Source organism: Talpa europaea (assembly GCF_964194135.1).
Source record: "Talpa europaea genome assembly, chromosome: 12".
NCBI lineage: Eukaryota > Metazoa > Chordata > Mammalia > Eulipotyphla > Talpidae > Talpa > Talpa europaea.
The window spans coordinates 46,133,388-46,155,504 of record NC_140079.1 but is presented as its reverse complement, the minus strand read 5'-3'; the positions used below and the strand labels follow the sequence as shown (position 1 = coordinate 46,155,504).

Below are 22,117 nucleotides of genomic sequence, written 5' to 3'. Positions count from 1 at the left end.
ATTAGCCTATGCCTCCTCGCTATGCCAGTTTTGTCTCCTTTCACTGTCATGCTTTGGCTTTATACGGAGTCTTAATGAACCCTGAAAATGGAGGTAGTCTTGGGGACCCCCACGGGAGTGGAAGATACCTACTGGGGAGCCAGTCTGGAGGGCCCTGGGAAGAGCCACTAGGGAAGGGGGAGGCAGAGCCCTGTGTCAGGAACTAGGTGAAGTGGGTCTCTGTGAGGTGAAAGGGATGGCTCAGCAAAGTGCTCACTTTGGCAAAGTAGGTGCCATCAGGTACCATGAGAATTCTGGTGGCATGACAGGGACTCATGCTCTCAGGAAGGGATGCCGTACACAGAGTAGTGCTGTGCTTTCCTGCACAGTGGGGAGCTGGAGGTAGTATCAGTTTCTTTTTCCATGTCTTTTGGTATTGGGGGTCACTCCCTTGGAAGGCGCCCTGTATCCTCGGTTGACCCACTACCTCTGCTCTACTTGCCTAGACCTGAGGCCCCCACCAGCTTGGTCAGGCATCTTTCAAACCCACCACAAGCCACATCTGTGTAGGGATGTAGGGAAAATGTGGACATAAAAATCTGTAAACTTTAAAATGAGCTTTAATGTTTCTCTTAAGTGCATTTATCGATGTAAACAGAGCATATTACAGATTCCAGGGAGAGCAGACTATGGTTGGTACATTGGCTTTAATTAAAAAAAAAAAATGAAGAAATTATGAAGTTAATGGCTTGGACTGACAGTGGCTTGAGTGGGTGGGGGACAAAAAGACAAAGACAAGTCTCCCTGGTGATGCCCATCCAACCTGGTGATGTGGTCCCAATGCACTCTCTTCCGGAGGCAGAACTGTCACGCAGAACCTGGATGGCATTTAAAAACCAGCCCAGACTGCTCTCAGGTAAGTCCGTGGCTGGGTACCAACTTGTGTCTGGACCTGAGCCCTGCAGCTGTGAGGACAGCCATGTCCAGCCAGGGGTGGCGTGTCCCCAGTCACCCAGCCTGCCACTGGAAACCAAAGACTACCAATCTGGAAAATAAAAAAATCTCAGCTATAAAGAATGTCCAATTTAGACAGTGGGAGGGCAAAGAGGAGTGGGAACGTTTTCGAGTCTGAGAGGTGGGTGCCCCAACTGTGGGTAGAAGAGTCTGTGTGGCATGCACAGGCTCCCCATGGCGCTCAGATGGAGGCTAGGCTACAGACCAAACCCCGCATGTGAACAGCAAAGCGCACCCCAACTCTGTCCCTTCTGAAAGCTTTCCACAGGATTTTCTGAATTTGTGCTTCCCTTTGGCTTGACTGTGAAAAAGAAGAAAGGGGGAAAAATAATGGTTTTGGTCACTTATCCAAAAATGAGGTGAGTGGATGCGGGATGTGTCTGGCAGATACTTGGGGGCCTGGCGTGGGTCGCCTTGCTCAGGGTGTGGAGGTCGACACTCCTGGGACCACTGCTGGCCTCTAAGGGCCTCTCTGCTGTGGGGTAGGTGGACAGGTTTCCTGGTGGGGCTTTATCTGTGTGGCAGGCAGATGAGGATCAAGGCCCGCCATGCTGGTTGCTGCTGATGGTCACGCCCCGACGCCATCTTTCTCTCTAGTTACATGTTGTGCGAGCCTGTTCAGCAGATGTCACAGGAAAAATAGCAAATTCTTAACTTATTCCATCTCCAAAGTTGAAAAAGATCAGACGGTTACTAAAATAAACAATTTCTCAATTGTGTTCTGCTGGCCATGGGCCCCCTGGACATGGCGAGGAGGGGGCGTGGGAGGGGAGGGCCCTGCTGAGTGACAGGTGCACTCATGGCAGGCACAGTCAGCTCGGCTGAGTGAGGCTCAGAGTAAGGCGGCGTTCCTCACAGAAGAACACATCGGAAAAAGCTGCTCCTCTTCTGTTGGTCTGGTGTGATTTTGACTCCCTGGTTGCTCCCCTGGGGGCTGTTGCCTTCCTGAAATCACAGATTTTTTGATGTTATGGCTGCACATTAATGGTGCTACATCCATGAACCAATCCACCAACCACCCTCCGAAGTCCCCAACCATTTACCTGCCCATTGCTTTTCATCCACGCACCCACTTGTCCTTTCCATTTAACTCTCCATCTTTCACATGCTCACAGATCTACTTTTTGTCTTATTAGAATCCCCATCCCTCCACCCCTTACAACCATTCATTATTTTAATCAGTTATTCACCCACCCACCCACCCCTTTCCATTCACACTCAACATCTTTACAATCATTTGCTATGCCTTCCCTAACTTTCTCTCTATTCATCCGCCCCTCCTTCTTTTTATCCATCTATCCATCTGTGCCGAGCATCCAGCAGTGCCACAGCTGAGGGCACCACAAAGACTGTCACTTGAGATGTGGTGGTGGGTGGGTGGGTGGTTCAAGGTCATACTCCCAGTGTCCCTGGGCCAAGCTCTGGCTCACTACCTCTCACCCAGTCCACCTTCTGTCCTGTGATGTGAGCCCTAAACTAATCGTCTCCATTCAAGCCCTACTGAAAACCCATCAGAACCCTGTAGTTTTCAGAGGACAGCCCTAAATCTGTGGCCTGGCATTCGAAGTCTTGGAGATATGGTTCCTGGAAACTCTGGGAACTCAAATTCTATTTCCTTCCAACTCATCCTGTTTGCAATGTTTGGCCCCATTTCTTTGACTACTTCCCTCTCATCTTTCAGTTCTGAGATAAAACCTGGATGTATTGAACAGTAGCTACCAACTGCCTACGTTATGTCAGGTACTTCTATGGGTGCTGGACACAGTGAGGAAGACAAAAGGCCCTGCCTTGGAGAGCTTACTCTGCTGGGGGAAGACAGAAATCACAAGGTAAACAAGTAAGTTGTGATTTCCCACAGAGAGGAGTAACTAGAAGAAAGACAGGCAAAAGGTGGTGGTGTATTTCAATTGAGATATTTAAAGAGAAACTCACAGAATGAAAGAGTGAGAACAGGGATGGTTCAGGGTGTAGTTAGCAGGATAACTACCCCTAAAGATGTCCAGCTCTTATCTCTGGAAACTGTGAGGACTATGATAGGCGATAGGAGACATGCAAGAGGGAATCTGTAGCTGGAGTTAAGATGGGATAGGGGGAAGAGTATCCTGGATCAGCCAGGTGGGCCCAATCGAATCCCATGAATTCTTGGAAGCAGACTTTCCCAGTTGTGGTCAGAGAAAGAGAAGTCAGAAGTCAGAATGGAAGCAAGTGGCTGCTTGAGGATGCAGGGAGGGGTCAGAGGCTAAGAATGAGGGGGCTTCGAGCTGGTCCAGGACAGGACATGGATTCTCCCTGGGGCCTCCAGGAGATGCAGCCCTGCTGACACAAGATCTCCTGCAAGAATCAAAGAATTCCTGACCTCTAGGTCAGAACATTAAGGTAACCACTGTGTATTACTGAAGCTGATTAGTTACGGGGATTTGCTCAGGCAGCCCCAGTTGGAGAAGAAAGTCCAAACAAACATGGGGTATCCAAACAAGAAAAAATCAGCATGGCTGAGCCTGAGGGGAAGGAAAGAAGTGGCAGGGTGACAAGGTGGAGAGGGCAGCAGTGGCTGGACCTCGAGGCTGGATTGTCCTGGCTGTCTTCTGCACTCGGTGTGCTGAGAGGGAGTGCCCCCCAAATCTGCTGGAGAGGAGCCATCAGCAAAGCCCAGTTTTCTGTGATGTTCTCAAGAGAGAAGACAGACTGGGCAGAGCTGGCCACTTCAGTGATGTAAAGGACATATACACACTTGCAAGCAGTAGATAAGTAAGTTCTAGAGATCCAACGCATATCATCGCAATCATCACTCATGCTAATAATACTGTTTATCGACTTCAGCTTTGCTAAGAGACTAGTTTTATTTTTCCTAGTTAAAGTAACACTGGTTTATAACATCATCTAGGCCTCAGTTGTACAGCCTTATAAATCAACATCTGTATACACAAAATTATATTTGCTTCTATCCTCTTGTTCTCAATACACAAGAAAAAATGATACAAGTTTCTCCCACTCTTCAAAAGCAGAGCGTTCCTATTTGGAATAATTTAGTAGGATATTTTTTGGGCCTGGGAATACTATTATTATTAACATATATGGGAAAAATTTTGAGCATTCCCAGACCCACAAAGTAACTTACTAAATCATATCAAACAGCAACATTCTACTTTTGGAGAGTCCAGGAGGTGTTTGCTACCAATGCTGCTGAGCAGGTAATCACAGCACATAAATAGATCAAACCAACAGAATGCACACCTCACAGTTACACAATGTGGTTATTATTTGTCAATTATATTTCTTTAATAATAAAAAAGGACAGATATGAAATGGTATGGGGGCAGCAACTGAATATAAACAGTCGTGGGAGGAAGTGGTAGGAATTTAACTATTGATGATTTGCACTTCAGTTAAGAAGAGACACCATTCCATTTCAGAGCTTCATTATCTGTGCCTTGGAAGGATATGGCCCATTCTGGAGGCAAATACAGGCTGATTGCAAAAAGCACTGTAATGCATACTGTAACTGCTGGTGGGCAAAAGTAAGCTGGGAGGATTGCTAAGAATCAAAATTTTACTTTATGTTGAAGAAGAAAAAATTTTAAGAAAATGACATATTGTTACAGTGTTCAGTTTACAAGCACTGATTCCTGTTTTGGCCAAAGAGTTACTACTAAACAGAGCAAGTGCTTTACCATTTAATTCATAGCATCTTACACTTAGGAAAACACGTTCACTGCAGCACTATTTACAATAGACAAGCTATGGAAACAACTTAAGTGCCAACGACTGATGAGTGGATTAAGATGTGGCATATACACAATGGAATATTACTTAGTGATCTAAAAAGATAAACTCATGCCATTTGAGTTCCAGTATAGATGGAACTGGAAGGGATTATCCTAAGTGATAAGCCAGAAAAAGAAAGATACATATGAAATGTTTTCATTTACATGTGGAATATAGAAAAATTAAACAATGGATCAGACTAAGACAAACTATAAAACTGACTCCTGAAAGCAGACCACATATTTGAAGCAGTAGGAGGGAAAGGAGAAAATAGGGGGTGGGGAGGGAAATTAGGGCAGAAAATAGGGGGTGGGGAGGGAGAGCACAATGGACTATGGTGATGGACTCTGGTACTCTGGTGGTGGGAGAACTAAGGTGACCACACCTGAGGTGAGAAATCACATACTGTGAAAAAATTTACAAGGATGTAAAGTAAGAGTACCAAAAAAACCCAAACCAAACCAAACCAACAACAACAACAAAACCTTAAAGACAAAAAAGAAATACTACTTGGCTATTAAAAAAAAAAAAAAAAGAGGAACTCCTGCCATTTATGACAACATGGAACTGGAGGGGATTATGCTAAGTGAAATAAGTCAGACAGAAAAGACAAGTCCTGGATGATTTCACTAATATATGGAATATAAACAACAAAGCAAAGGAACAGACCAAAGCAAAACAAACACTTGAAACTTGATTGCAGAACTAAGGCTCCCAGAAGGAGAGGGTGTGGAGCACAGTGGGGAGGAGGGCCCGATGGACTGTGGTAGAGAATTATTTGTGCTCTGATGGTGGGTGTTTTAACATTTTTGCACAAGTGTGAATACATACTCCTAAAACATACACTATTTCAGTAAACATAAGAAAAAAAATAAAATATACATTACAAGTCAGGCATGAACTACATGAATGATGTTTTGTATTAGATGTGAAGGACCAGACGTAAAAGAAACCACAACAGAGCTTTAGTCCTATACCAGATGAGTGGAGCACCACTTGGTCAGAAAAAAGACCCCTGGATTGGAGGTGCCAGAGGAGACTCACGACAGTATTTATGCACTAAAACACCCAAGTCCGGCTCTGTGCTCTGCCCTGACCAGATGGCACTCGTAATGCCAAGGGCTGGGAACTGTGAAACCACACAAGTGGTATTAATAAAAACAAAAGTGGATGTGGAGGGTTTCAGACAGGGACTCCCAAAGGTGTCAGAGCCCTCGAGGTGTCCAAAGGCAGGAGACCCAATTCAATCTGCAGAATATGGGCCTGATGGGGAAAAAAGACAATCTGGCCTACCCAGGAGGAAAGGCCAGTGGCAGTCAGACACAAACTTTGCTGGGGCCTGTTAATCAGTGGGGACTGAAGTCTGGATCTGCCTAGCGGCTTTTCTGCAGCAGGCTTTCTTCTTGCACACTGGTCTCTCTAGGGGATGAAAAGTGCCATGTGTCCCCTCCCAGTCTTGCCTGCCTGGGCAAAGGCTGGCCCTGATCAGCTCTGGATCATGGAGGAAGGACAAGTAGATGAGCATGTTCAGGGCCAATGCCATGGCCATCTCTCTCTTAATTCTTCTTCTTTCCTGGTGATGTCCTACTGGGTCCAGCATGTGCCTGGGGGGGCATCATACCACTGAGGCTGAGGCCAGTCATTTCCAACAGGGACCCATGCTAGGATCCTGAAAGGACATACACTCACCAATTTTTTGTCCATTTTTGCTTTGATGTCTCTGGCGAGAGTGAAAAATGCCTGTGAAATAAGCACATCGTTATGCCACTGGATGATGGGGGAAGACAGGGGCCTGCTTGTGCTCTCCTGTGCTGTGGTGTGGGCCTGGCTATGGAGTGGGCACTAAGGGGACAGCAGTAATCCCAGGATGGTTTCCCTTAGGCCATGTAACACTGCGTGGCCTTAGCTGCACTGTCCAGGCCCATCTCCTGCCCTGACCAGGCTACTCCCAACCCAGATGGCCACCTCCCTTCAACCAACATCCGTGGCAGGTGGGACTGTTCTCGATTGGCCAGAGAAACTGAGGCTTAGCGAGGGTCAAATGACTTGCCCTAGGCAGTTGGTGGTTTATTGGTGAAATAAGAATCTTGTCTTCTTCCCAGACTACTGTACTATGTCTACTCACTTTTATCCCCTTCTGAGGGTCAGGGGCAGGACAGAGAAAGACAAGTGGCTCTTAGGTCAAAAAAGCTTCACTCTAGGTCTTGGCCTAGAATGTAGGCCTGGAAGGGAAGATAAGATGAAGATTCATTTTCTCAGGCATGGGGAAAGCTTGAGCTGGTCTGGCCCCAGGCTGTTGCCTCAGTTGCAGCCCCTTGACCATTTCCTCCCTTCTGTCATCTGTTCCTTTAATGGATACTACTAAACCCCACTTTGGCACCCAGCCTACCCCTGGGTCTCCTGTAAGTTTTTGCATTTGAGGGGCTCCTGGCTTGGTGAAAGAGCTAGAGCCTCAGCAAACACCCAACATAACATGGAAAGTTGTCATGGAGAATGGCTTGGGTGTTTGGGATGCCTAAGGCAGGCCTAAGGATCTGGAGGGTAAGGAGGCTTTCTTGGGATGGGACCACTAGGACAGGTCCTAAGGGGTAAATGAGGAGGCAGGGGGGAAAGTGGTGTGGTTCGAGAAGGAGCAACAGTAGAGATTTGGAGGAAGGTGAGGTATAGGGGTCTGGGGTGGAGAGCCATGGGTAGCAAATAGTGACTGGGGCCAGCTAGAGAGGCCCGTCCATGCCAGACTAGGGGACTGAGGTCAGGAGTGAGGCAGGAGATTTGTTTTGGAAAGATCAAGGGACAAGTGGAAACTGCAAGGCTGGTGCTATGTGTGAAAGGAAAGGCAAGGCCGGCGCTACCTAAGCCGTTTGAACTTGTAACCAGGGACTGCCTGGGTGGGCAGTGTGGCCAAGAGCATGAACGTGGAATTGGGTCCGGGTGCCACCAATTAGCTGGGACTCTCTGGACCCCAGTTTCCTCAAACATAAAACCATGGTTAAGGTATCATTCACTGGTGCCAGCACTTGGTGATGTCAGAATACACAGGTGATTCCCCTGGGCTACCTGGGCCTTACAAGAAGCCTGGCATATGGCACTGCCCAGGAAGTGCCTCTTGGGTGGATCACTGATAAGTCAGCCCTAAGTCCACACCTGGTCCTTCTAGCAGAGTCTCTGGAGGGTGCAGCCTGACCCTAGTTCTACAGGACCAGTGCTAGGGGCATTTGGGACTCACGTTCTCCACATTGATGTTGGCCTTGGCGCTGGTCTCCATGAATTTGATCCCGTAGTCCAGGGCCAGCTGTGAAGGAGGGAGACAAACACATAATGCCTATAAGCTACCAGGTGCCCCTGACCCAAGAGCACCCTGAGGGGAGAGAAATAAGTGGGGCCTCATATTAAAAAAAAACCAGAAACAACAAATGCTGGAGAGGATGTAGAGATAAAGGAACCCTCTTACACTGCTGGTGGGAACGTAAACTGGTCCAGCCACTATGGAAAGCTGTGTGGAGGAGGTTCCTCAGAACACTAAAAATGATCTACCATATGATCCAGTGATTTCACTCCTAGGAATCTACCCAAAGGACACAAAAACACTAATTCGAATGGAAAGCTTCACTCCTATGCTTATTTCAGCACTATTCACAATAGGCAAGATATGGAAACAACTCAAATTCCTCAAACTAGATGAATGGATCAAAAAGTTATGGTATATTTATACAATGGAGTATTACTTAGCAATCAAAAAAGACAAACTCATACTGTTTGAGGCAACGTGGATGGAGCTGGAAAGGATAATGCTAGCCGAAATTAGAAGGAGAAAGATAAATACCGGATGGTCTCACTTACGTGTGGAATATAGAGAAACCAAATGAAAGGTCAAGAAAATGTCAAAACTAGTAAGCTGACTCTAGAACCGAGGCATACAGCAAAGGAGGGGGCGGGGGGAGGGAACAGGGGAGGGATGAAGACAAGGGAATATGGTGATGGTTCATGGGTGATACTGTGGCAGGAGAACTATGGGGTCTACAATGATGTAAGGAAAAAATTAATTAACAATTAATTAATTGTGGCTGTGGATTTAACTTCCCACTGTTGCATGCAGCCACCAGATGAATGGCCCTAGCAGGCGGGTGGAGGAGGCGTGGAGCCTTAAGAATGTTTCCCATTCTTCCCACGGCACATGCCACACAGGGGCAACCCAACTTGTCCCAGTTTGTCTGGTAATGCCTCTCATTCTAGGACCTTCTCAGTCTTGGAACTAAGCCAGGATGGCAGTTCACTTGATGCTCATCACTGTGAGGGATTCTTTCCCAAGGCTGGCCTTTCCGCTGGCGAGCACTCAGGGCCTTCTGGGGCAGGGCAGGGCAGGGCTGGCTTCCATACAGGGAACCCTAAAACCCCCAGACCCCTCTGCCCCAAAAGTGACCAGGTACCAGGCCCACCTTTTCTCCCCGTTCCTTGGAAACTTGTCTTTTGTCATTCACATCACACTTGTTCCCAAGGATCATCTTTTCGACATCTGCAGAGGCATGCTAAGGGGGAAGGGGATAAGAGGTGGAGGTGAGAGATCAGAGAGGCTAACCTGAGACCCACCCCTTGAAATCAGAGTGGTGGAGTCAGGGCTGCCAGGCATGACCCTGTACAGATGACAAGCTGAAGCGCAAAGAGGCTGAGTGGCCTGACCCACAAGACACAGCTAAGGCTAGGGTGGAGACCAGGCTTCTGGCTACTACTCTGACCAAGGCCAAGCTGTCTGGCTCCTGTGGACAGCTTCTCTACAGGCTGTCAACCAGATTCTTGTACTTGTGCCCAGGCTTCCAAGGGGTTATGAGAGGTAAGCCCACTTGCCTCCCTTCCTCCCCAACTCTTCTGCTTGAAGCTCCGGCTGCTGTTCTGGGATCTTCAGCTACTAGTCCAGTTTGCCTTCTTTGGGCTCCAGAAATAGTCTGTGCCTGGGGTCTTTTCTTCCTGCTGCAGTAGTCCTGTGTGCTCTGACATTTCCTTAACCCCACCCTTCCACCTAAAAATGGCTTCTTCTTGTAACTGTCCAACCCTTCTCCCCTCAGTCCTGCTGAAAGGGTCTGAGCTTCTCGAAGGTCTGGGGCATCAGAAGGGACCCTTCTCTCTTCCTGCTTTGATGTGGTCTTGGTGAACTGCACAGCAGCACTCCCTGCCTAACCTCCTACACACTGGGAGACCCTTCTGCCTGCTTGCCAGAAATAAAGCTCCCACAAGGCCCCATGGGAGCACTCCCTCCTGTTGAGTCAGGTCACAGTCTCTTGGCAGCAAGTACGGAGTCGTTGGGGAAGCAGCTAATGTGACTGCTCATAAACATCAGTTGGCCTCTCAGGCTGCCCTGCTGGTCATTAAGCCCTGGGGCAGATGGTGGCAGGGACCCACGTTCCTGGGTGGGTAAAGTCCACTGGCTGTGCCTCAGACCCAGAACCCAGTCTGGTGAGTTATCGAAAGCTGCAGTTCCAAGAATAAGAAGTCTCTGGGGTGAGGGAGAGCTCTTTGGGGCGCAGGATGATCAGAGGTGGGGAGGCAGGGCTGTCCTCTCCTGTTCCCTCCATAGTTCAAAGGCCTCCTTTTATGGCCAGCCAGATGTGATTTCAGTATTGCTGAACAGGGTAGCTCAAAGTACAACCTGAAACCACCTCCTCCCACCAAACACAAGGGCACACCCATTCTAGAACTTTCCTCTTCTAGAAAACAACAAATGCTCATGGTGACCGAGAGCTTGGATCTCCTTTTCTTAAAACTGAGATATCTCTCAGACTTGATAGTCAGCTGGGGACAGGGATGGGGCTCTCAGGGCCAGTCTGTGTCAAGCCAGGCTGGGGTGGTCTCTGGGTTCTAGTCCCATTCTGCCTGTGTCACCAGCTAGAGGGCTTTGGGCAAGTTTCTTCTCTATGCCCTAGAGATCTCCTTATAAACAGGGAGCTTCCAGTGAGGACCAAGGAGAGCACAAATGGAAAGTTCCCACGCAGGTAAGGGCTCTGGCCTTACCTCTTCGATGTTTCGGATCCAGTTCCGGATGTTGTCAAAGGACTTCTCATTGGTGATGTCGTAGACCAGCATGATGCCCTGGGCAGGGGAACAGAGAACCACACTCTGGACATGCTACAAGCTGAGAGGCCTAACAGGATGGGGTGACAGAGGTGCTGACAAGTCATCCTCTCCACCAGCATTCCTTCTCCAGCCCCATGTAGCCCCTGAGGTCCCACCAACCTCTGGGCCTCATATCCTCACTGTCCTCCACACCGTCACTCACCACTAACCCCTGCCCAAGTCACCACCTAGGCTTAGGTAGCACTCGGGCACCCTACATTGCCCCATTGTATGGTACCCACTATGTTGCTAGGTACTATGTAGCAAGGCTTTGCTGAAGCCTCACAGGTACCAGTCAGAAGGGTCCCACCACCCTCATTCTGCAGATGGGAAACCCAAGGCTGAATCTGGGGTCTAGGCTCCTGTTTCCAGGTACAACTGGGTCTTAACCTGAGGCCTCCTGACTTAGGTGACTTCCAGCAACCCCATTAGAGTTAGGGCAGTCTTCTAGCATGGGGCCTGATAATACTGAGCCTGCCAAGGTCCTAACCTATGTGTGAGCAACTGGGATATAGTCCATAGTTCCTGAAAGAACCTCAGAATGTCCCTGTCTGAGCCCACAATCTCACCATCACCATAAAGGGATGTAACCCTGTATGATACAAGGGGATACTGAGGTATGAAGAAAAGACTCTTAAGATTCAAGCCCAGGTAGGGCTCACTCTGTTTAAGTACCCTGCGATAACTGACTGTACCACCGGGGCTCCTGTGCTCGCGCTGAACAAGCTGATGCTACCAGCTCCTGATGGGAACCTCTCTGCGCCCTCTTCAAGACCAACCAACACTTGGGGCCACTCTTTCATGGCGCTGCTCAGGACATCCTCGAGGGACCCAGGCTCTGAGTCTTGTCGGCATGTCTGCGCAGTAGCTGCTCTTAGGGCAAGAGGACTTCTGCCTCTTTATCCAGCACTGGCCCCTCTGAAGACCCAAGCTTCCTACTACCCCACTAAGGTGGCACCATGTACCCAAGATCCCAATGTCCCAAATTTTTATCTGTCATGGGTAGGGCAGCAGATGGAGCACTTTATCAGAAAAAAGCAGTAGTTGGGCCTCCCTGGTGGTACAAGGGGCTAAGTCGCAGCACTATGCAGCAATCTGCAGCCACTGCAGCACAAGTACGATCCCCGGCCAGGAAGCAACCCACATGGCGCAGCAGACCCCTCCTGACTCGCCTGCTGCTCCCCTCAGCCGTGTATTTCAGTAGATCCACCTGTTCTGTTCCCCACTCTGTCTCTGGTGAATCCTCTCATCCCCTGCATCTCTGGTTTGTACCCCAGTTCTTGTATGCATAAATAAATAAATCTTTAAAAAAAAAAAAAGCAAAAAGCACAAAGCAGTAATCATGTGCAGTGATACCAACCTAGATGGCACAGCCTGGCACACTTCTAAGCTAGCGGTACAGCCTATTGGGATGATCATCATACATGCAGTTTCACTGATAGAAATGTCTTTAAATGACTCTACCTGGAAAACACGGTGTCACCTTATTCTGGGTGCTCCTGAGACTCCCCTCAGGACACAAGTGACCATTTTTCTGAGTACCTGCCTGGAACATTCGATATAGCCCAAATTATGAAGATGGAGGATATGTTCTCTGTGCACTCCCATAAGGTCACTGTGGGGTACCTGAAATGTGGTGCCATCAAGAGGCCAGGTTTCTTTAATTTAAATCCATGCCTAAATGTTGGGTTATGCTTTCTCTGAATTTGCTGAATTGACCTGGAAGAACTGGATTCAAACTGCAAGTTGCTAGTACCTTCTATGCAAATCCAGAAGGATTTTGAATCACAATCATCTTGGAGCTGGACAGCCTTATCAGGGACTGGCTAAGGGCAGGAGTGTTAGAGAGAACTGGCTGGTACTGGCTCAGCTTTTAACCTCCATATGAACATAAGCAGGATTCAGGATGGCACTGAACTTCAGATTTGTCTTCAAAATAGGGGGTTATCTATGGTGCCCACACTCAGGGGTTAATGGCCGACCTGGACACATGAATAGGGCAGAGGTGGCTATTGCAGCCCAGAGAAGGCTGTGCCCTACCTGAGGTCACACAGAAGCTCCCACAGGCACCTGGTGCTCCTAGGCCCCTGCCTCACCAAAGCGAAGCAAGGTAAGGGGAAAATTAGTAAGTAAATTTTAATGAGGAGTGCAAAGGTTGACTAAGTTCCTAGTGTGTTTCCAAAGCTGTGTGGGGTGTTCTAAATACTTAATGCCTCCATCCATTTTTGCTGGGTACCAATATTTCCTGAACTCCCATGATTCCAGGGACAGAGACCTGACTATCACTGCAATGTGGCCTTAGAAAGTTAAATGATAGGGTGTACCAGGGAAACGGCAGGATGTGGTGGGAGCCGGAAATGGGGACATGGCCATCTGCCCATGCCACTGCCTGGGACACAGTTCTGCTCCTCCTTCCATAATCCCAGCAAGGTTATGGGACTCAGGCGGCCCAGGGCAACCCCTCTGGCCCCCGAGCACCTGCTTCATACATACCCCATAAAGAGTTTATGGGCCCTGGCCTACCCCAGGTTTCCCCTCTAGGCCTGGCCTGGAGCAGGCACTCATTAAATAGTTGAGGGATGACGAGCCAGGCTTCCTATCACATCACCTCCCTCAAGCCTGGGCAACAGAAATAAGGGCCAACAGCCCAGAGCAAGTTAGCTCCTGGACTGGCTTCAAATTTTCAGGAGCAAATTCCACAGTGATGGATGCGGGCCATGTGAAAGTACCTAAATGTTGGGGCATGCCGACTCTGATTTCGCTGACTTCACCTGGAAGAACCGGCTTCCTGTGTCTTCCTTCATTCCCAAAGAATTAGGTTTCTACTCTACTTAAACCCTGCATTGTCTCTGAAGTCAGAAGGGGGTGTATGTACATGTGGTGGAGCGAGGTACATGACCTTTCCTTAAAACTAAGCTGGGACCAAGTACCTCCTCCACCTCCCCCTCTCCACCCTTCCACCAGAAGCCAAGCATGGGTGCTCCAGAAACATTCATACTTGGGCATCCAAGGCAGTGACAGTCATTTTGATTAAAAAAAAAAAAAAAAAGATGAAAACAAAATGAAGCCGATCCATACCATTGCTCCCCTGTAGTAGGCTGTTGTGATGGTCCGAAACCGCTCCTGGCCAGCTGTGTCCCTGGGGATAAAGAGAAGGGGGTTGGGTTGATAAATGGGAATGATGAGTATTTACTTAGGTTGCTGGGGTATCTAATGGGTCTGTTCCTGATTCACCCTCTGCTGCTGGTGCAGCACCCCCCCAATTCTCCTATCATTACAGAGAAGGAAATTGCAATTCAGAAGGTGAAGGGGACAGCTCAGTATTGCAAAAACGTATTCTCTCTTTCTTATGATTTTAACAATATATTTCAAGTTTATAAGAATATAGTACATAATTAGTACCTATAACACAAAATATGTGTTCATTGCCTGTTTATCAGTAAGGCTACTAGTATTTATATATTTGGGGTAGTCAAAAATTATATGTGGATATTTGACTGCAAGGGGGACAGTTTAGCTAAACCCTACATTGTTCAAGAGTCAGCTGTGTGTGCAAAAATCAGGGTTTGCATGTGTAAGGCTGGTCTCTCGGCATGGGAAGGAACACAGTCCCTGCTGGTGGGCTGAGAGGGGAGAACTTGCAGGGGCCCAACTTCTTGGTAGAAGTGAGGGGGAAAGTCCTAGCTCACAGGTATGGAGGTAACACCTGCATAAGACATATCTGTGCCCAGCCGAGATGTTGGCACAGAGGGCATTCAGTGTTTGGTTTAAGGATGACCAAAGTGGTCAGCATGGAGTCAGGGCAAGACTACTGTCACAGGGTTATATGTGTGTGGGTTGTACAGAAGGACCTTATTTGCGGCTAGGCTGACTGATGCCAACAGCAGGTGACACTGGTCACTTTATTCTTAGCTGTGGTCTTGGTCTAGATTGCAATAAGAGGAGAAGCAGGAACACAGGAAGAAAGGAAAGTGAAACTCCTACCTGCTGGTACTCTATCTCTTTGGACTTAGGCACTGAGGCTGCTGGGGAGCCAATATGCTGCAAGAGGAGGAGCTTTTCTGGCTTTTCATTTACAAGCTGCACAAACTGACTACTGAGCCCAGGATCAATAAGGCACTGGGCTTCATCCAGATTTTGGGTGAAAGCAGACGCACAGGTGAATACGACCCGAAGCCAGAAGGCCCAAGAAGCAAGCTGGGGCAAAACTCATGCTCCGAGACTTGAAAGGGGGAGCTGTGGCCCATCTCATAGTACCTCATCCTACCTACAGTTTCTACGGGGTGGAAGTGCCACTTCCAAATGTGACATTCCTTTCTTTTGCTCAGTGCTTTCCTGCAGGGTGGGACTCTGTTACCTCTGATCAAGCTGGGTTTAGCCTACCCCGAGAACTGGGCTACAGTGATGGGGACATACTTCTCTCATTTTCTGTGGCATGGGGAAGTCAGACCGAGATGAATGGGATAGAAATAGCTCTTACAGGTGGTCTGGCTTCAGTTATTTTAATTCTAGGGTTTCGGGTCTTTGCTCTGGGAAGCAAGGTCTGGGCTTCCCCAAAAGAAAAAGAGGAAGCAAGAAAGCTGAGAGGCTCAAAAGGAAATGCCAGCTGAGGCACCTCTCTCCTAGCAGCCTGTACTACTATTCAAAAAAGCAGGCTGCTCTGAAGCCCAGATGCAGTCTGTGCCCACACTGGAATGCTGAGCTCCCTGGGCCTGCTGGCTGTGTCCCCAGAAGGTACTGACACAGACTCTGGGCATCAGACACAAGGATCTTCAGAGGAAAGCATGATGTGTCTGTGCTGTTCGCAGAGAAAGAGAAAGAGAAGTGGTAGGCAAGGGAGGGAAGGCCATGCCAGGGGCTCTGGCTACAAGTACTAATTGGGTGAAGGGGCTAACAAAGATCAACAACTCTTACCATATCTGTAGCTTAATTCTCTTGCCATCGAGTTCTATGGTCCTAATTTTAAAGTCAATTCCTAAAGGAAAAAAAGAAAAGGAAACGAAGTCACGTCACCATTAGCTCATGTCCCCAGCTGGATTTAAGGTAACCACTGCCAACCTGTGGACTCAACAGCCAAGGCAGGCTCGGGGAGCACCTATCTGGCGCTGGGCATATGGTATCTGGAGGCACCTGGAGAAGGGCCTGATCTCATGGAAGGGGAAGCTGATGCTCAGAGGGCAGACAGGAGCTGCAGAGTAAAGCTGTGACTAGCAGAGGGGGTGGGCAGGTCAGGTGCCAAAGTCTCCCTCTCTCTTCTCCCCACGGGCAGCTCATAGAGCCCTTGCCAAGCCATAGTCCCCCACTATCTGCCACCCTGCCCAGACCCTTCTAGCACACAAGGCAGCACACCCCCAGTGCACCTTGATGCTGTTCTTGGGCATTTTTGCAAATGCTATTTCTTATCTGTGGAGCCCCCACTCTGCCCACCTGTCATCCTTCTACTCCTTTAAGACCCACTGGAAGGCTACTCCCCAGAAGCCTTCTAGACTGGCCCTCCTCTCCCACTTACCAACTTTTGTCCCCTAGGCCCAGAGAGACTTCTTTGTCTCCCTGGTTGCTCTGCAGGATCCCACCATTGTTCCCCCAGTCCCCTTCCAACTTCAAACACAAACCAAGCCATGTCACAAAGCTAACCTCCACTCCAAACCTTCCAGTGTGCCAACAGATGAATGGATAAGCTCAATGTGGTCCATCACACAGGGGAATATCACTCAGCCATGAAAAGGAGTGAAGCCCTGACACACATGACAACACACGTGGTTGAATCTTGAAAATACGCCAAGAGAGTCAGACACAAAGAGAGCAGAGTATGTGATCCCATTTATACGAACTGAGCTGTAGGAGTGCTCAAAGGTCTTGCCTAACCTGGTTACCTCTCAGCACCCAATGCTCAGGCTCTCCTCTCTGGCCACAATGCCCAAGTGTCTGTTGCCTAAATATCCGAAGCACGTCTTGCCTCAGGGTTTTGATGCTTGCTCTTCCTGCTCTTGGAATGATCTTTCCTTCCACTGCCACCTGGCTCTCTGCTACCTTCCCTCAGGTCCCTGTTCCCAGTCACCTCCTCAGGGAGCCTTCCTAATCTGCCATATCTCATTCCCCTCATCTTCTTCTTCTTCACCCACTTATCCCCAACATTATAAGCATGTTTACTCACACCACGAAGCTAGGAGTAAAATACATTGATCTGAATTGTCTACATGGAGCTAAACCTAGTCTTTGGCCCTGGGAGCTTATTCTGAATCTTGGCCTGTGAAGCCTTGAAGGTCAGGTCTGACTTGACCTCTCAGAACCTATGACGGGATGCTAACTCCATTTGGCCTGCCAAAGCTGCCTCTGACAACACAGGTACTATCACCCCCCATTTTAATTCTGCCTGCTAGAACATCAGATCCATAAGCAATATCCAAGTCTCACTCAATGACTGAGGCTGGAAGGGGCTGGATAGGAATTTGCTAGACGCTGCCTGCCCAACACACCCTCATTTCTACTTCCCGATTCATCCGAATGATCTCTGCAGTCCCTGCACTGAGGGGAATGTCTGTTATACTGCAGGCACTAGGAAGGATGCATAAGGATGAATGAGAGAATTGTGAGAATGAGCGCTGTGGGGTCTACATGTGTTACTTGGTTTGTCTCACTGAAGGAATGAATGGGGACCTGAGGAAGCAGCAGGAGCAGAGTCAGACTGGGTGAACTGACTCCAGGGAGTCACAGAGCCAAGTTTACACCACAACCACAAATGATTGATGGAGCTTATGCGAATGAAAACAGCCTCTGGCAAGACATAACCCAGACTGAAAATAAAAAGCCACTTACTTAATCCTTCATCTATAAGGGAAACCCAGGAGTATAGTCAGTGCAAACACAGATTTGCCTTTATGCATTAAGTTGTATATCAGGACTAAAAGGCCCTGTGACAGCTCTTCCTAAAACATCCCCTGCTTCTGTCATGTTTCACAGGGAAATGTGAAACTAAGGAGCTCTATTTAATCAACAGAGCCCAGTGCATCACTCTATCCTATCCACCTCCTAGGCTTTATTAATATACCAAATTTAATTAGGAAGTGTAAACTTTACGAGACCCAAGAGTTATAAGGCCATAATGTCAAGGTCAGGGCGAATTAAACTTTCCTAGAAGACAGAGGCCTGCAGGAAGGCTATGAACATAATGAAAAGGATACTAGTTGGGAGGGAGGGATTCTGCGTTCAAGTATCTCCTCCACCTCACAGGGTGACCTTGCCCAAGTCACATCCTCTTCTGCAAATGGAAGTCAGCCTCCTCAGAGCCCTGAAGTGCTGCACTAGGTTTTGTTTTTTTTTTCTGTCAAAAATTAGAAACAACCCCCTGAAATGATGTCACTAGTGAGTGTGCTGAACAGAAGTTTCTAATGCTGGGAAACTGAGGTCTGGGTTGAGAGAGCCATAGAGGTTAACACCACTTCCTGACTGATAGGGATGCAAGTGTTGTCCCAACATCTGACCTTGGACTCATTACAGGAATTATTCTGCTTCCTTTAAATGGCTTCAGGGGTGACAACCCCTTACACATCGGATAGATCTTATCCTCAATCATCCAGAGCACTGGCTAAGGCAGAGAGCACCTTCCTAAAGTGAAGAACGGGGTTCAGAGAGATGAAGTCCTTGTTCAAGGATGAACAGCACCCAAAAAACAGACAAGACGATTTCCAGTCCAATTCTCTCTACTTTACACCTGGTATATAATTGTTTTACAAAGGACAGCCCCTGGAGGAGAGCATGGACAGATCATCATGGGTTTGGGAATATAGCGCAATTGGGTTCAAGTTACACAGGGGAAGCAAAGCCTATTCCCTAGGTTTTTTTCACCCAGGGGATTTGGAATCAACCCCTGGGCTTGGTGACTTCTATTTCCTCAATCCAGAGCAATGCTGCATAGCTCACAGGGCAGTCCATCTGATCAGTGTTACTCACAGGTCAAACCTTTTTATGTGGGCAAGGGTTGCTTTTGTGGCATGGGGAGAAGTTAGCTCCACTTTTGTGGATGACAGAACTGAGAAGCAACAAGACAATTCTGTTTGACCACAATGTAGGCTGGCTCTGTGGTAAAAGCTGTTCTGCAGACAATCGGTATCCTGGGCTTTGAGATAGGGAAGTGAGGATATTTGTGACAGTGGTTGATTTAAGTTTCAAAATGAAGTTTTTATCTAGTATCTCCTTGGGGATGACAGGTCCTGGGGTAGGCAGCTGTCACCATCACTGTTACCCTTGAGAGAGATGGAAAGAAGGGCAGGAAAGGGCTCTGTTCTTCCTTTTGCCATTCCTTCTAGAGGAAATTTGCCTATGTGTGAGAAACAGAGAGGGGCCTAACCCCTAAACACTCCAGAGTAATGTGCAGGAGAGTCTGGGTTGGAGTCCTGGCTCCAAGGTGGACCAGTTGTGCTTGTCCTGGGGTGTATGTTCCCTCTTATCTCTCTGGATTGGTTGAGCCTTCAGTTTCGGGTTCAATTCCCATCTTCACCACCTGCAGACTGTGTACCCTTGGGCAATTCTCTCACCAACCTGAGCCTCAAATCCCGCATCTGAGAGTCGGAAGCATACCAGCACCTAACACAGAAGACCGAGAGTGATAATGCACATAACGCGCCCTGCACACGCCAAATAGAAAGGTCAGAGGTCGCCGGCCTTTTTTCAAGGCCAGCTCTCCACGCCTGTTTCCATTTCTGTAATATGGGGACCCCCGAAGAATCGCTTTGAGGGTTGCTGTAAGGACAGAACAAGATGATAGGCACTAAGACTCCAGCCCAAGATACACACTCCCTGACAAGAGGGCCGAGAGTTGGGCCTCAGTATCCACATCTGAAAAATGGGCACTCGCTCCTCTCTTCCCCCAAGGCCCGGGACCACCCGAACCGCAGTGGGAGCAGCCGCTCTTCTTCCCTTCGGCCTCCTGGACCCTCTCAGACCCCTTGGTCAGTACAACCCAGTCGCTCCCTCAGTCCCAGACCCGGCCTTCGGCGCCCCCGGTTGCTCCCCGGCCCCTTTACCTATTGTGGAGATGAAAGTGGAGTTGAAGGCGTCCTCGGAGAAGCGGAACAGGACACAGGTCTTCCCCACCCCCGAGTCCCCGATCAGCAGCAGCTTGAACAGGTAATCGTAGGTCTTCGCCATATTACACTCTCTCTCCGACGGGAAGTGCGGACAGCGCCTCGCCACTGGCCGCCCGCCCCGTCTATCAGGACCGAATCCACTCCTCATTGGCTATCGGCCCGCTGCGCGTCACCGAGGCCGATGCCCACCCTCTGCCCCGCCCGTCGCGGGGAAACCTGGGCGAGGGGCGATCTGCGCGCGAAGCCGGAAGCGGCCCGAGCATGCCTGTCATTGGTCGGCGCTCGAGACAGGGCGCGCTGCGATTGGCCAGCCTCGAGGAGTCGGGGCTTCAAATGAAGACCAAGCTGGGGTGTGTGGAATCTTTGTCCCCGCCTTCTTCCCTCTCCCCTGACTCTCGGGGGGCTCCGCCCCAACCCCTGATGGGAGGGGAAGAGGTGGGAGCGCAAACGGCCCTCGCGCGCCTAGCCGGAGGCGGGGAAAAGGGGGTGTGGCAAGTGGTGGGCGGGGCTGAGACTCTTGCGCATGCGCGATGGGAAGACGTTAAATGCTGACAGAGGGCGCGCTCGCTTGGGACCCGCGCAGGCGCAGAGAGTGCCGGGAGAGCGCGGGAAGGGACGGTGGCACATACCGGCGAGTCTTGAGACCTTGTCGTCAGGCCAAGGGGAGCCAGAGAGGACGGAAGAGTTGGAAGGAACGTCATATTCGAAGCGAGGTCCTCTCAAGACCTGCCCCGGGCTCTCTGTGCTGGTCAGGAGGCCTCCTTAGATACCTAGGCCCCCACAAGTAATGATTTCAGGTGCTCAGCGTCTTTCTATTTGGGACGCTCCTGCGGACCATTCTGCCTCGAAGTCCCTTCTCCCCTGCTGGACAGCCCCAACCCGCATCCATGCAGGTATCTGAGGCGCGTTAGGGAGCCTGGGAATCCCCCTATGGAGTTAGAAAAGTGAGAATCACAAGCATTGACTTCGTGCCCGTCAGTGATGTCACCTTTTTTTAAAAATATACATTTAATCCCCACACCAACCCACCGAGGAAGGTATTTCTGTTTTCCACCAGTTTTATGATGAGAAAACCTAGGTCTGAGAGGTGAAGTTACTTTCCAGACCCCGAAGTACGAAGTTGGTTTTGCAACTTAGACCAACAAGGGTGGGAGGCCAAGGTCTTGATCATTCTTGTTTCTTGCTTCTCAGAGATGCGCCAGACTGCCTCCGCTGTGTCACCTAGGGGCATCAGAAAGGCCTTGAGACTCTCACAAATATCTTCCAAAAGATGATCCTGACCTCCCATCCTTTCTGCTTGAGCTCCTTCTTCTGCTCATCTAACCCTTGTATAGGAAAAGCTTTGCCCAGAGCCATTGACCAGTCTCTTACTATTTCATGTGACTGACCACTTTTTCTGAGTTCTTTTTTTCTTGGAACCCTCATTTTATTTGCCTCTTTCTTCTACCATCTACACCTCCCCTCTGGGCGCTATTCAGATTCCATTGCAAACTCTTTGGGTTTTTTGCGGTCCCCTAGATGTTAGTGTTCATGGCTCTCAATCTCTATTCTCACTTTCCGGGTGATCTCATTCACTCCTATGGCTACTACTATCTCCACACTGGTGGTTCTCACTAATTAGGGAATCCATCGTCCAGCCATACCTCTTTTCCAACTGCTTTCTGGGCATTTGGCCTTGGGTTTTTCAAAGGTACTTCAAACTCAAAATGTCCACAACTGAACTCATCTGTTTACACTAGCTTTCCCTGGATTACTATCTGAGTGAAACCCAGGTTCTTGTTAACATCACTTTCATCCTGGTTAAGTGGGTTCTAAATAGCTTTTGAATCTTGCCCTCCATTTCCAAATCAGTGTTTATTATAAAACTTACCAAGTATTCACCCTTGGTATAAGGGTAGGATTAAGTCCTCACAATCTGGTCTTAACCTCACCCTCAGTTCTACCCATACTTCACGGGGCTGGGAACTCCCCCTAAAACTTAGGTTATTTTAACAAAGCCAAATCACATGTTATGTGCACAAGGATGACTAACACAGTATCCTGAGATTAGATTCTAGCCCAAGGGTGTGGGGAGGAGGGAAAGAAGACACTTTAATAATGGTGGGGGCAGGGGGATGGATTATATGCCCTAGTCACATTTTCTGCATCTGCCATCTAAGCAAATTCCA

General features: G+C 48.9%; 1 protein-coding gene across 1 annotated transcript; it reads right to left on the bottom strand.

Moving 5' to 3' along the window:
* Positions 1-1,845: 1,845 nt before the first annotated feature.
* On the bottom strand, positions 1,846-20,064 carry RAB8A (RAB8A, member RAS oncogene family; the record flags this gene model as incomplete). The annotated part of the gene is made up of 8 exons (XM_084251119.1): positions 19,887-20,064; positions 15,778-15,838; positions 13,942-14,002; positions 10,762-10,839; positions 9,195-9,284; positions 7,985-8,050; positions 6,448-6,498; positions 1,846-1,938 (listed from the first exon to the last, which is right to left on the bottom strand). The coding sequence occupies exons 1-8, from the start codon at positions 20,008-20,010 to the stop codon at positions 1,846-1,848; spliced, it is 624 nt and encodes a 207-aa protein (XP_084107245.1). The 5' UTR covers positions 20,011-20,064.
* Positions 20,065-22,117: the final 2,053 nt, after the last annotated feature.